Source organism: Panthera leo, chromosome D3, assembly GCF_018350215.1.
Source record: "Panthera leo isolate Ple1 chromosome D3, P.leo_Ple1_pat1.1, whole genome shotgun sequence".
NCBI lineage: Eukaryota > Metazoa > Chordata > Mammalia > Carnivora > Felidae > Panthera > Panthera leo.
The window spans coordinates 28863206-28877637 of record NC_056690.1 but is presented as its reverse complement, the minus strand read 5'-3'; the positions used below and the strand labels follow the sequence as shown (position 1 = coordinate 28877637).

General features: G+C 63.0%; 1 protein-coding gene across 2 annotated transcripts; it reads left to right on the top strand.

The window, feature by feature from the left end:
* Nucleotides 1-738: 738 nt before the first annotated feature.
* Nucleotides 739-12576, top strand: SCARF2 (scavenger receptor class F member 2). Of its 2 annotated transcripts, none has more exons than XM_042910880.1 (11): nucleotides 739-908; nucleotides 5824-5882; nucleotides 5990-6091; nucleotides 6284-6803; nucleotides 6910-7128; nucleotides 7272-7400; nucleotides 8017-8120; nucleotides 8204-8321; nucleotides 8542-8657; nucleotides 9878-10030; nucleotides 10848-12576. In XM_042910880.1, the coding sequence occupies exons 1-11, from the start codon at nucleotides 739-741 to the stop codon at nucleotides 11747-11749; spliced, it is 2592 nt and encodes an 863-aa protein (XP_042766814.1). In that variant the 3' UTR covers nucleotides 11750-12576. The 2 variants fall into 2 exon arrangements, with proteins under 2 accessions (XP_042766814.1, XP_042766813.1); XM_042910879.1 differs by having other exon boundaries at nucleotides 8527-8657.
* Nucleotides 12577-14432: the final 1856 nt, after the last annotated feature.

Here is a 14432-nt window from a genome sequence, read left to right as displayed (position 1 = left end):
GTTGGGCCATGCTACCGTCCGGGTACGTGTGCAGTCCGTACCTACGAAGACACCCGTTGCCCAGGCCTCAAGTCCAGAGCGAGTTGACCCATAGGCCTCAAGCATCCTGTTCGGCTGTCCTCTGCAAGGTTTGCACGAAGTGAGCAGAAGGAGCCGACAGAACAACCCAGCTCTACAAGGGCTTTGCGTCGGGGAGCAGAGGCCGGCTTGCGGCCTTGACCCGGGCACTCTTTGGGCCGCCCTCCCCTGGCCGGTTCCGAGGTCCTGGGGGACGAGGGAGCTTCCGTGAGTTGCGTCCTCATCCCCACCCCCTTTCCCACCCCGGGCCTGGCTGCGCATTGAACGCGCAGGGGCAGCTTCTCTGGTGGGTGGTTGGAGAGGGAGCGGAAAGGCTCGCGGACAGGGGATTCCTTGGGCGCCCCCCCTCCCTCGCGCTGGCCCCTCCCTCTTTCAAAGCTCCGCGGGCCTCCTCCAAGTTCGCCCCCAAGTTTGCTAGCGGCCGCGTGGGGGCGGGGGCCGCGCGGAGGGGCGGTGGCGCGGCCGGAGGGTGGGGTCTGGCGCGCGGGGCGGGCGCTGCCGCCTGGCCGGCCGCGGCTGGCCCGGGATCAGGGAGCCGATGTGGAATTTCCTGCCCGGCCCGGCGCCCCTCCTGCCGCCCCCCGCCCGGCCGCGCACTCCGCTTCCGGCCGCTCTCGCTGCGGCCGCACCCGCGCCCGCCCCGCGCCTGCCCCGCGCCGCATGGAGGGCGCAGGGCCCCGGGGGGCCGGGCCGGCGCGGCGCCGGGGAGCCGGGGGGCCGCCGTCGCCGCTGCTGCCACCGCTGCTGCTGCTGCTGCTCTGGCTGCTGCCCGGCCCCGCGGCGTCCCAGGAGCTGAACCCGCGCGGCCGCAACGTGTGCCGTGCTCCCGGGTAGGAGCCCGGCCTGGCTGGGGGAGGGGGTCGAGGGGGACGCTAGGGGCCGAGGGGAGGGGGCACCCGGGACCTTCCTAAGCTAAACGCTCTAGACCTTTTCGCCGCCCTCGCCGACGCAGACTCCTCTCCAGGCCGAGCCTGGGCACCGGGCCACAACGGTGCATCAGAGGATACCCCAGACGAGAAGTCAGTCGATGGGAGAACGGAGTGCAGTAGGCGCCCCGAAGGGTGACAGACGGTGTCTGAGATTTCAGACCTTGAAAAAGGAACCCTTGGGCCGGGTTGTGAAGGCCATAGGGAGAAGTCGGGGAAGGGCATTCCAAGCAGATGGAAGAGTATGTGCAAAGTGCAAAGGCCGCAGGCACGAGTGTGGCTCGAGGCGGGAGGGAGGGTGAGGGCCGAGTGGAGATGGAGCAGCACTCCTGAGAGGTGGGAGCCGACGCATCTTGAGGCTGGCAGGACTCGGAAGGACAGATTTGTATCTTAGAGGCAGGCGCGGGTGGGAGGAGGATGGTGATGGAGCTCGCACTGAGGAGCCTGCGCTCAGAGTGGACCAGAAGCGGGATTCAAAAAGACAATGACGTGCACCACGGTCGGAAAGATGTGGAAATCCCGGTGGGGATTCTGGGTGCGCGGAAGGGCCGCGCAGACGGGACGCCACGAGGTGTCGGTTGGGGAAGCCAGCGTGGGACAGGCAATGGGCAGGCCCCGCGGAAAAGCGGCGGGCCGAAGATCTTGCCTGGAGGGAAAAGAGCGGAGGACAGACGCTAGGAGTGGGCGCAGAGGTCAGAGGACTTGGTCGGCCGGTCAGGGGCCACAGCGAGGTCAAGAACAACTCCGCTCTCGGGATCAAGGAGCTGGCGTATGGGGGTGCCTTGGTGCAAGTTGGGGGGCGCCGCGCGGGTGGGAAGCTGGAGAGGCGGCCTCGGGACTCCGGTCTGGGTTCCGTCGGGGGGCCCTGAGCCGCAGGGCTATGGGAGGCCGCGTCCGGGGGCTTGGCAGTCGCCGCAGACAAGGGGCTGCAAGGGGGCCGCGCGGGGTTTCCGAGCTCGGATCCCGCGGCGCACAGACCCCTCCCCACTGTGAGCCCCGCCTCCGGGGCGGGGGCCGGCCTGGCCCGCCATCTGCTTCACATCGACGCCGCCGCCGCCGCCGCCTCCCGGGCCTCCCCGGCCCCAGGAATGCAGTGGCAGTGGCGGGCGGGGCCGTGCCTGGAGAGGGGGAGGGCGCGATCGCTGACGGCCTTGTCTCTCCGCCTCAGTCCTCCTTCCCCGATGGGGCTCCGTGCTGGGGGATCCGGTGGCAGGCTCAAGCTGTCGGGAGCCTGAGCCCTTCGCTCCATGTCCGGTTGCCTGGACGCCTCCCCATGAGGCGGCCTGTTTCAGTAGCCCAGAGCCCGGAGTTGAATTTCGGAGCCAGATGCCACCTCTCCCCACCTGTGTGGACTGGGAACAAATCGCTTAACCTCTCTGAGCCTGACTCTGACCCTGTCAAATGGGGTTAGTGGTGGTGTCCCCCTCATGGGGTGGAGAGGGGAAGACTGATTTTGTGTGGAGCTGGTTAATGGGAAGGACGGCCACTCTGGGCACTGTCCACTCAGGGTCTGGGCCATCTCTTTCAATACCCTTCCAAGGCTCCCACCCGCGGTTCCTTTTCCCCAGAGGCAGGAGAACCTGAAGAGGGGAGCGGATGGGCAGCCAGTAAAATCCCATGCACCTACTGTGATTGGAGCAGCCATACAGCAGCCAGGACAAATGTCACTGTCCTCGCAGTGGAGGAGACTTACAGAAAGTCATCTGATATTTAGCAAGTGCTGGGTAGGAGGTGTTCAGTTGGGGAGCGCTGTATTCTTTAGGGTGATCTAGGGAGACCCATGGGGAGGTGATGAGTAGTCAGAGGTTTGCAGGAGAGGAGGTGGAGCCCTGCAGTGCCTGGGGCAAGGCTCTAAGTGCAAAGGGCTTGTTGGAAGTGCAGAAAAGAGCCATGGGGGCGGGGCAGAGCCTCGGAGGAGGATGGTGGAGGAGAAGCGGAGGAAGAATGAGGATGGGCAGGCCACAGTGGGTCTTTTTCTCTGAGGGACACGAGAGCCCCCAGGGGCTTTACACCCAGGAGGGGTGGGATCTGACCATGTTCAGCTGCCAGGTGGCAGATGAACAGGGCTTACTTAGGCGGGTAAAAGGGAGAACCAGTTAGGAAGTCATCCAGGAGAAACCAGGGAGAGCGAGGTGGGCTCTCACAAGGCTTGGGCAGAGCAGGGAGAAGTGGCTCATCCCTTCTTAGATCCAGTTTGGAGAATAGAGCGGCATGGTTCCCTATGAATCAGGTGTGTGCTGTGAGTGGAGTCTCAGTCACCACAGAGTGGGTGCTCTGGGGTTTCAGCCTCCCCACCTGCAAGGATGGAGCTACCTGAGATGGGGAAGTCTCCTCTGGGGGGAGGCTAGGAGTTCAGCCTGGGGAGGTGGGCCCCACTGGAAAGAGGGCTCTGAGCATTTGCAGTGCCTCATCTAGATGTGACCCAGGGGAGCATCCTGAGGGAGTGGACAGAGGAGAGGTAAGGACAAAGCCAAGGAGGGGGACAGAAACCAGAGGAGGGGTGTCCACGGGGCAGGTGGAAAGCAGGGGAGTATGGGATTCCAGGTGATGGTGGGCAGAGGAGCCTCCAGGCTGGATTGGAGAGAGAATGAGGACAGACATTGGCACAGTGAGCAAGCAGTTCAGTTCTTTGAAACGGGTGCTTTGCTGTGGGTTCAAGATCACACGGTTTGAATCATGGCAGTTTTGTTTACAGTGACTGTGATCTCTAGAGGGGGCAGCCCGAAGCAAGGTGTGCTTGCTAAGGGGCCTGGCCCGACCTGCAGCCTGGCTCCTGAGGGTCTCACCAACTTACAGTTTGAGTGTGGGAACTGTCCCCTGCACCAGGCCATTTTTCTCCTCATCTCAGTTTTGTAAGTTCTTGAGAGGGTGGGCTTGCCACCTGTCTTGTCTGCCAACCCGTCCCAGAAGGAAAAGCAGCTATCCCATAGGCTCCTCCTCATGCTCTTGCTGAATTCCCATGGGGCTCCCTCCTTGCTGGGGTAGAGGGTGTTAGCTCTGCTGGGGTGGGACCTGGGTGCCTCCCATGGTGGGGGTGAACTTAGGTGAACTCAGGGGGCTTCCTGGAGCCTGCACAGCATGGACTGGAGAGCAGACTACAGCCTTGGCTGAGCTCTTAGTTTGTGCTTTCCGAATACTCCAGCCAGATCCATGGGCCCCTTTCTATAAATAAGGAGTCTGAAGGTCAGAGAGGTTAAGTTCTGTGCCCAAAGTCACACAGGCATCAAATCCAGCTTAGTGTGGCCCTAACACCAGACTCCTAGCCACAGAGCCATGTGGCCAGGGCAGAAAGTGGTCAGTGCTTCCAGGGCCATCACCATCCCAGCTGGCCAGCTGGCAAGGCCGCCTACACAAGGGACACCTACAGAGGCTCCCCACCCAGAAACCTGGGCTCAGAACTGGCAGAAAAGGCAGGAGGGTGATAGGCTGGCAGACCTGGCTCTCCCCTGAAGATGGGCATGTATGCATCCTGCGGCCAGGCTGGGTGGGTGGAAAAGCCTGGTGAGGGGTGCGGGAAAGCCAAGCCTGCTTTGTGTTTCTGGGTCTGGTTTCCAGTTTCATTTGTGGAAAATAAGCTGGGCCCATCCCTTGCAGGCTGGGATTTTATGATTCCTGTTCCCAAGGTTCCTCATCTTTGGACTGAGGGAGAATCAAACTGTTTGGGGGCGGGGGGGGGGGGGCATCCCAGGTGTGGCATTGTTCTCTGCTGGGGAAAGGATAGGGGGCATTTTGAAGGGCACAATACGGACATCTGCAGCCTTTCCCTTCCCAGCTGGTCCCACCCACCAGGGTCTCACGCCTCCTCCTTACTGCCTCCCAACACCACTTCCTGGTTCTAGATCAGACTCCTGAAGGGGCATACTCCTTTTCTCAAATAGCAATAGCTGCTCTGTGACTTCAGGATCTGGGTGAAGTTCTAGGTCTGCTAGGACCCACGAACCTGCAGCCTGAGTGTCCATTCCTTCTTCTCAGCCTCCTTTGTTCCCCAAATGTGGACACATCCCCTGTGAACCCCCACTCGCCCTCTCGAGTGGCACCTTTCACTCTGGCAGGGCCTCCAAACTTTTGTGCCCAGGGGTTTGGGAGGCTGTACTATCCTGAAATGCAACAGTTCTGTTATTTACCTCCTACTGAGCTAACGTCATGTACCTTGTAAAACCAAATAAAATTACAATAAGATGTTTAAAACACATAAGTAGATGCTCTAATATCTCCTCCCTCCATTCCAAGTCTTGCCCTTGTGCTCTGGAGCCCTCACCGTTTTGCTTTCCTTGCTGTCATGGAGGACTCCCAGGGTATGCCCTGCCCCTCCACCGAGTGGACACCAACCGGGTATCCAGGTGTGCCTGTCAGGCCCCACCAGTCCCAGCTGTCCAGGTCACAGCTAGATTTTGACACCCATCTGGCCGGACCCCCACCTCCAGTGATGTCACTTTAAGCAGGTCCTGGAGACTCAAGGACCTCTCTCACCAGCCCATTCTGGGACACCTGGGGTTCTTTTCTCAGGCCTAGTTGGAGTGGGGGTGGATCACAGAGGAGTTAGGTGGAATGGGGAGGGGAGGGAAGACCCTTTATAGAAGGGACTGAGGAGTTCTTGGAGGTTAGATCTCTTGGTGGTCTGCCCTCTGCGGCTTCCCATTGTCTGCTCCCCAGGGCTGGAGTGTGTGTCTTATTTGCTGGAAATCTGAACCTACAACAGTACCTGGCATATGGCAAGACCTCCATAACCACCTCCCCAGGGCAGGGTGGATGTTGCTGGGGAGCCCTAGCAAGGACAGGGGTTGGGGCTCAGGCTCAGGAGCTCTTTCTTTGCCTGCAGCTCTCAGGAGCCCACGTGCTGCACCGGCTGGAAGCAGCAGGGGGACGAGTGTGGGGTCGGTGAGTGGGGCACACTGGGGACCTGGGCAGGGGGTGGGGGCACGGAGAGGAGGAGGGGATAGTGTGGGGGCATCACACGCGGCAGCTGAGACCCGTTTTGTCCGCAGCGGTGTGCGAAGGCAACTCCACGTGTTCGGAGAATGAGGTGTGCGTGCGGCCTGGCGAGTGCCGCTGCCGCCATGGCTACTTCGGTGCCAACTGCGACACCAGTGAGCTAGGATCCGGGTGGGCGCTGGGGAGTGGGGCAGAGCCTGTGAGTGGGAGCGGTCTGATCCGGGAAAGGAATCCAGCATGGGGGGAGGGTCCCCAAAGGCGGAGGGCGGGACGCGGGTAGGTTCTGGCTGGATCTGGGCTCCCTCGAGAGCACCCTGGCCTCACACCCTTTCCGTCCGCTCCTGCAGAGTGCCCGCGCCAGTTCTGGGGCCCCGACTGCAAGGAGCTGTGTATCTGCCACCCGCATGGGCAGTGCGAGGATGTGACAGGCCAGTGTACGTGTCACGCGCGGCGCTGGGGCGCACGCTGCGAGCATGCGTGCCAGTGCCAACACGGCGTGTGCCACCCGCGGAGCGGCGCGTGTCGCTGCGAGCCTGGCTGGTGGGGCGCTCAGTGCGCCAGCGCGTGCTACTGCAGCGCCACGTCGCGCTGCGACCCACAGACGGGCGCGTGCCTGTGCCACGCAGGCTGGTGGGGCCGCAGCTGCAACAATCAGTGCGCCTGCAACACATCGCCGTGCGAGCAACAGAGCGGCCGCTGCCAGTGCCGCGAGCGTACATTCGGCGCGCGCTGCGAGCGCTACTGCCAATGCTTTCGCGGCCGCTGCCACCCTGTGGACGGCACGTGCGCCTGCGAGCCGGGCTACCGTGGCAAGTACTGCCGGGAGCCGTGCCCTGCCGGCTTCTACGGCCTGGGCTGCCGCCGCCGGTAAGCTCGGGCCCCGGGCTGGGGAGGGGAGGAGGGGGGCGGAGCGCCGAAGGGGACCGGGGTGAGGTGGCTCTGGGCCCCGCCTAGCCTCCCGCCCCTTCCCCAGATGCGGCCAGTGCAAGGGCCAGCAGCCTTGCACGGTGGCCGAGGGCCGCTGCCTGACATGCGAGCCAGGCTGGAACGGCACCAAGTGTGACCAGCCATGCGCCACCGGCTTCTACGGCGAGGGCTGCGGCCACCGCTGCCCGCCGTGCCGCGACGGGCATGCCTGCAACCACGTCACCGGCAAGTGCACGCGCTGCAACGCGGGCTGGATCGGCGACCGGTGAGCAAGCAGCCCATGCCCGAACGTATCCCAGGCACGCAGCCCCAGCCCCGCCAATCCCCGAATGCTCTCCGCGGAGCGCAATATGGGCTTTTGGTTTGTTTGCTTCCGTTTCCACTGACTCCCTCTCCCCGCGTTCCGAGGTGCGAGACCAAGTGCAGCAATGGCACTTACGGCGAGGACTGTGCATTCGTGTGCGCCGATTGCGGCAGCGGCCACTGCGACTTCCAGTCGGGGCGTTGCCTGTGCAGCCCCGGCGTCCATGGGCCCCAGTGAGTGCCCAGGGACCCAAAGGGGGTTAGGGGATATGTACTCCTCACAGGGCTCCAGCTACACCCCAGGTGCTGCTATGGTGACCGACTAACTGAGACCCGACTAGACTAGGCCCTTCAGCCTAGGTCCGCTTACCACAGCTAGGGAGTCCTGTCAGACTCTTTGGGGCCATTTCCTGCTCTGGTGTGTAGCCCGTGCTCAGAGAAGGGGTTGGCAACCAGTTCGGCCTGTGGTCAGTGGGCTCCTGAGGACTGCACGACTGAGGTGACCCCAAGCTGGTGCAGACAGAGCAGAGACCTCCACTTATAGCTAAGAGCCTGGTCTGGCAGCCCCTCTTCTCACCCACCCAAGAGTCGGCCCCAGAAGTGGACACTGAGTCTGGGTGACCACAGGCCCTGTCTCCCAGACCCCATCCCGCTGGTTGTGCAACATATCATTTCCAAAACATTGATCGTTCAGTGTGTGCCTGGCGGTGGTGGTGGGCGTCAAACCCCAGAGAATGGAGTTAGAGAACCTGGCTCTGGAACCCGGGCTGGCTCGCGGCAGGGGCGAAGGCAGGTGGCATCACGGGGTGGGGGGGCTGCTGTGGCCCTCCCTGATCCCGTGTCCCCGTAGCTGTAACCTGACGTGTCCGCCTGGGCTCCATGGCGTGGACTGCGCCCAGGCCTGCAGTTGCCACGAGGACTCGTGTGACCCGGTCACTGGTGCCTGCCGCCTGGGTGAGTGGTCGAGGGGGACATCGTATTGAGGGGGACGCAAGGGGTACCGGCACCCACGCTGACCCCGGTGCCCTCCCATACAGAGACCAACCAGCGCAAGGGCGTGATGGGCGCGGGCGCGTTGCTTGCCCTGCTCCTCGGCCTGCTGCTCTCGCTGCTCGGCTGCTGCTGCGCCTGCCGCGGCAAGGACCCGGCGCGCCGGTGAGGCCCGACGTCGTCCCGCTGTCTCGGGTTCAGGCCGAACTCTCAGTGGCACTGCGCGCCCTTCCCTAGGCCGCTCCAGGCCCCTGCTCCGCCCGGGGGTGTGGCACTGCCTATCTTTAGCTCAGGCCCCGCCCTTCCTGTGTCTGGGCTCCAGCAGAGATCAAACTGTCCCATCCAGGCCCCGCCCCACCCCTTTACTCAGGCCCCGCCCCCGCAGGGAGCTCACGCTCGGGAGGAAGAAGGCGCCGCAGCGACTGTGCGGGCGCTTCAGCCGCATCAGCATGAAGCTGCCCCGGATCCCGCTCCGCAGGCAGAAGCTGCCGAAGGTTGTAGGTAAGGATATCCGCACGGGGTCTCTGGGGGAACACTTCCCGATGCAGGAGGCTGTTGGGAAATGGGTGTGAAGGAGTCGGTGTAGGAAATGCGGGCCTTGAGTGTTGGTGTGGGTGGGCTGGGGAGGGATGGAAAGAGGGTCTCCTGAGGTAGGCGAGCCCGGGGAGGAAGGACGGAGTCCTTGGTGTGCAGGCAAATGTGGGAGGTTTGGGCCCTGTCTGGGTGAGTGACGGTGATTGCATCTGGAGTGTGTGGACATGCCGGTGGGCAGAACCCCTACAATCTGTAGCAGTGCACTAGAAGTCTTGGTGGGTAGCTGCAGGTGAACCGGGGTTGGGGCAGGGGAAACTTGTGCATGGAAATGCCCTATCACAGGGAGCACTCCTCGGCCCCCCCCCCACCCCCCGCCCACCTAGATCCCCTGCAGTGCTCTGGTGCTCTGGGTCCTTCCTGGAAAGTGGGCAGGCTGGTCTCCAGACTCTCAACCCTAAGTCAGGACTCCACGTGCAGACTCTCTCCGTCTGCACCGACACACCAGGAGTGGACTCCCTTTTTGCTATTTGTTTCTGAAGATGAAGGGAGATAAAGATGGTGACAGCTGAGAAAACCCCTTGGCCCACTCAGCAGAGTGTGATCTGTGGACACAGGTGTGGGGCTGGACCCCACATCACAACTGTGAAAGGCAGATAGGCCAGCCGGCCTCTGAGATTCCCCCACTTGTTGGGGCTAGGCCCCGGGGGTTCAGTCTGCTGAAATGGGCTGAGCCAAATGGTGGCCTCACCACTGCACATTTGAGCTGGGAAAAAAACAAAACAAAACAAAACAAAACAAAACAAAAAACCTCATGTCTTTCTGGGTCCTACAGGGCAGGGTCCAAACATGGCTTGGAGGCCCTGATGGCCTGTCCCAGCCAGGTGTTCTCTCCAGTCCTCTCTTTCCAATGCTTCAGCCCATCCTTGTTCAGCTCTCTAGCAGCACACACTAACCCTGCACCTTTGACTACGTTGTTTCCCCTTATTTCTTTTTACTAGTTCACTTCTACCCATTCTCCCATCTTGTTTTGGTCTAGTGTCACTCTGCCTGGTGAATTGCCTGCTCCACCCACAGTCTTAGGATAGGACTGTTCTTGGTTACTCTGTCATTTGTTGCAGGAGGGCTAGTGAGGGCACAGGCTGGAACAGGGCAGGGCCCCTGGCAGCTGTGCCTCCCTCCTTCCCCAGTGGCCCACCACGACCTGGATAACACACTCAACTGCAGCTTCCTGGAGCCACCCTCAGGGCTGGAGCAGCCCTCTCCATCATGGTCCTCCCGGGCCTCCTTCTCTTCCTTTGACACCACTGATGAAGGCCCTGTGTACTGTGTACCCCATGAAGGTGAGCACTGCTCTGCTTGGGCCTCCCTCCAGCCCAGTGAAATGTTTCAGCTGAAAAGGTTTCTGTGCTCTGAGGGACGGGCAGCACGGGAGGAAGGGCGTGGTGATATTCCTAGCTAGGGGTTGGACACAGAGCTGAGGCTGCAGAATGGGGTTCTGTGCTGCTCAGTGCTGGGCTGGGATAGGGTCTGGGGAGGTGGGTGGGCTCTTCTGTCTCTAGCCACAGCCCAGATTCACTTCTTTGGGAGACCGTTCACAGAGAAGGTTCTGGGCCTGGGTAGAAGATGGCAGAGGAGATAGGAGCAGGGGTCTATGGGATATGGGGGCACACTTTTGCCTGAAGCTTTGGCCCAAAAACACCTGGAAGGAGCTTGACTAGCTGTGGCCTTGGCCTCTCTCCTTTCCTATCCCCCTGGGTGACCTTGAGCAGGTGACTAACCTCTCTGAGCCTTAGAAACCTTATCTCTTTATGAGGAATAATGAATCACCTAGCAGGTGTTCCAGAATCATATCTGATGATCCGACTTCCCCTCCCACTCGGGTTTGGGGATGTGGTGGGAAGGGATGCAAGGCCAGGCCCAGGTTGGGGCTTCAGCCTCAGGAACGTGCCCTTCATTCCCCAGGACCAGGCCTCACACCCTGGGTCTCAGAACTAAGTTTGTGGTTGATGCTATGATTTCGCCAGGCATGTCTGGATACCAGGGCGACTGAGCATCAGCTGGGGCGGGGAAGAGGAGGAAAGGCAGGGTTTTGCTTGAAGGCTGGATGGCCCAGCTCTCTGTGGAGGCCGTGACTGCCAGCTCTTCTTCCCTTGTCAGAGACCGCAACGGAGAGCAGGGACGCGGAGCCCCCCACATCCCCTTCGGAGGCACTGGCGTCATCCCCCGCGCTGGTAACCACGCTGGCTTCCGCAGAGGAGGCGACGCCCTTCCCCCCGTCCTCTGACAGCGAGCGGTCGGCATCCAGCGTGGAGGGGCCCGGCGGGGCGCTGTATGCGCGCGTGGCCCGGCGCGAGGCCCGGCCGGCCCGGGCCCGGGGCGAGGCTGGAGGCCTGTCGCTTTCGCCATCTCCCGAGCGCAGGAAGCCGCCTCCACCCGACCCTGCCACCAAGCCCAAGGTGTCCTGGATCCACGGCAAGCACGGCGCCGCTGCCGGTGCGCCTTCTCCGCCACTCTCGGGACCCGAGGCTGCGCCCAGCCCCACCAAGAGGAAACGGACGCCCAGCGACACGTCGGCGCGGCCGGATGAGCCCAGCAGTCCCCGGGCCCGTGACCCGACGCCTCGGCCCCCGGGGCTGGCGGAGGAGGGGCCTGCCCTCGCCTCCCCCTCGCCGCCTAGGGCTCGGGCGCGGGGCCGCGGCCCTGGCCTCTCAGAGCCCACGGACGCTGGCGGTCCCCCGCGCGGAGCGCCCGAGGTCGCCTCCATGCTGGCCGCGGAGCTGCGCGACAAGACTCGCAGCCTGGGCCGCGCCGAAGGGGCTACGGTCGCGCAGGGCCCCCGAGAGAAGCCGGCGCCGCCGCAGAAGGCCAAGCGATCGGTGCTGCCCTCCTCGCCTGCCCGCGCGTCCCCCGCGCTTGAGGCCCCGGGGCCCGAGAAGGCGGCAGCCGGCGCGCCCGCGCCAGACACCCCCAGGAAGAAGACCCCCATCCAGAAGCCGCCGCGCAAGAAGAGCCGGGAAGCGGCGGGCGACCTGGGCAGGGCGGGCGCGCCCACCCTGTAGCAGGCGGCAGCCCGGCCGTGCCCGCAGATTCCCCAGGCTTAGAAGCGCTGCTTGCCACCCCGCGTAATGCGCCAGCCCGGCGCGCCCCGCGGCGGCCCGGGCACGGCGGCCTCCTGGGGCTTCGTACGGGAGCAGCCAGGCGGGAGGCTGGGTCTCATTGGCTCAGGCTCCAGCGGCGGCTCCTGGATTGGAGCACTGCTCTCGGGCGGGAAGGCCCCATTCCATTGGTCGAGGCCTGACAGGAGCTTAGCTGGCGATTTCCTTCCCATTGGCCGAGGGCTCCGACCAGTCAGGGTCTCAAAGGCCGAAGACAGGAGGGTTCGGCCTAGAGATCACCTCTTACGGGCCCAGAGTGCACTCGGCAGGGGCTGCCTTCTCATTGGTCGAGGCCAGAAGCATTTCTGTCTCGACTGCCTCATTGGCCAAGGCCTGGCGCCTCTGGCTGGAGGGCTTTTGATCGTAGCCGAGGGCTACTTCCCTGGCCAGGCCTCAGGGCATCTGGTTGTCTGGAGCCTGGGGAGGAGAGCTGGTCTCTGCTCCTCAAAGGGCTCAGCGTCCCCGGGGCCCGGCCTGGCCCCCCACTGCCCCTCCCTGCGCCCCCAGCCCCAGCCTCCCTAGCCCCGGCCCCTCAGCTGTCGAGCTGGTTTTGATGGCCTCCCACCACCCCACATGCCGCGGGAATCCGAAGGGCAACTCCAGTAGCCCGAGGAGATGTATTTATAGGCCCCCGGCAGGGCTGCTCCCACCCCATCCGGGTGCCCCAGGATGGGCTCCTCCCGGCAGGGGCTTGGCCAAAGCTTTCTTAATAAAGTGCCTTTTTTTTCTCCTGTGCTTTGCCTGCTTCCTATCTCACCTTCCTCCTGCAAGGTTCCTTCCTCAGAGAATTTGTGTGACCTTTTCTAGCTTGCACTCACCCACAAGACTCCTCTACCTAAGCAGAACCTGGAAGCCCACGTGTGGCTCTCCAGGGGCTAAGCTGGATGTGGGTTGTGTCCATCCGCCCATCATTTCTTTATCAAGTTTATTGGGCACCCACCTTGGGCCACTCCATTCTCAACTAGCAGCCTGGGAGTCCCTTGGCTACAGGGAGCTTGTACGTGGGGCTGACCTGTGCTGCTCCCAGTGGCCACTGCTGTTACACTTGGGGGCACCGAGCTGTTTGGTGTGGCTGGGAGAGGTCAGAGGCTGGGGCCAGGGGCAGTGGGCCACAGGCACAGCTCCAGCAGGGCCTCACCAGGCACAAACAAGATGGTCTGGCCCTGCACAGAGCCCTGCTGTCTGCCTCAATGGGCTCCTTGTCCTCAGCCGGAAACTCTCACCCGCCCGCCCTCCCCACCAGGCTGAGGGAGGTGGGGGAGAGGGAAGGGAGCGTGCCTGGCCCAGAGCCCTGGCTGGCCTCGCAGGCAGTCCCTGCTCTGGCCTGGCCTTTTATCTGTGACCATTTGCCGCAACCCCCCCCCCCCCCTCCCCGCCGCCCCAATGTCTTCACTGCTTCTGGCCCTCAGGCAGGCCACAAACCCCTTACCTTTCTATGGCACCCACTGGCCTCTGTCCATCTTGGCTCCTCCCATCTCCCTGCCTCTGCCCAGCAGGTCTCTTTTCATCACGATGCCCAGCTCTTTTGATCAGGAGATTCTGCCAAGATTCTCCAGTCTTCTCCCCAACCCCACCCTGCAGCTCCCAGTGTGGCATGAGGTCTGACCAATGCTGGCAGCTCAGGGATCTCACCTGGCAAGTCTCCTGCCCTCTGGCCAGATACCACATTGAGGTCAACTTTAGTGACCCATATGGGGGCTCAGCCACCTGAGTGGAGATGGCCTCATGCCACAGGCGGGACATCTGATGTGGTTTGCATGGACACAGTCCCAGCATTTGGCCTGGTCGGGCAGCACATGGAATGCAGGCTTCCCTCTGGCCAGCCAGGCACCCTCCCAGCCATGGCCCTGTGGCTGGCCGCCTCTGATATATTCGGGCACCGGGCCATGCTGGCTGCTGGGGTTGAGAACACAGGCTTAAAGTTGGCCAGGAAGGGCAGATGCCCAGCTGGGCCCAGCAAGGGCAGGATAATGACAGGATGGTGGGGGAGGGCAGCGCAGCAGTTCAGGCTACAGTCTTGCCCTGCACCCCTCCCCCCACACAGCGAGACCCACATTGCCACTCCCTGATCCCCAAACCTTACCAGCTCTCCCTCTCCCTGCAGTCTGAGTCAGCATGGTGTGGGGCAACCAGAGTGGTCACACAGACCCGGCTTTCCTGGGGCCCCTCCTCTCTCTGCCCTGGGAACCCTCCAGGTGTCCAAGACCCTGACCTTCAGGAGCCCCTTTGTGTGAATGCCTCACAGAGCAGGGGCACCTCCCGTACTTCCAGCAGCCAGCCTCTGCTGCCTGCCCCCACTCTGGGCGGGATGCTGTGGCCTGGAGGCCAGGCAGGAACCAGGCCAAGAAAGCCCCCGAGGATGATCCGGGTAGCTGCCCCGGGAGGGAGCTGCCAAGGCCCCTCAGCCACCCCCTGCCTGACACCCGCTTCCTCCCCACCCCCTCGGGCCTGCGGCAGTGCCAGCTTCCAGGGAAGGCGCCACAGAAGGGAACCGCGGCGGCTGGAACCTCTGTTGCCATGGGGATGGGGACCACAGGACCCACATCTGGTAGCGATTGAGGAGGAAAAATTATGAGTCGTGGAAAAC

Bases quoted from the DNA above. Each gene is read 5' to 3' on its own strand.
- SCARF2 (XM_042910879.1), top strand. From the start codon at position 739: ATGGAGGGCGCAGGGCCCCGGGGGGCCGGGCCGGCGCGGCGCCGGGGA. The intron at 7,401-8,016 runs GTGAGTGCCCAG...GTGTCCCCGTAG, and splicing joins CCCGGCGTCCATGGGCCCCA to CTGTAACCTGACGTGTCCGC. The intron at 8,658-9,877 runs GTAAGGATATCC...CTCCTTCCCCAG, and splicing joins GAAGCTGCCGAAGGTTGTAG to TGGCCCACCACGACCTGGAT.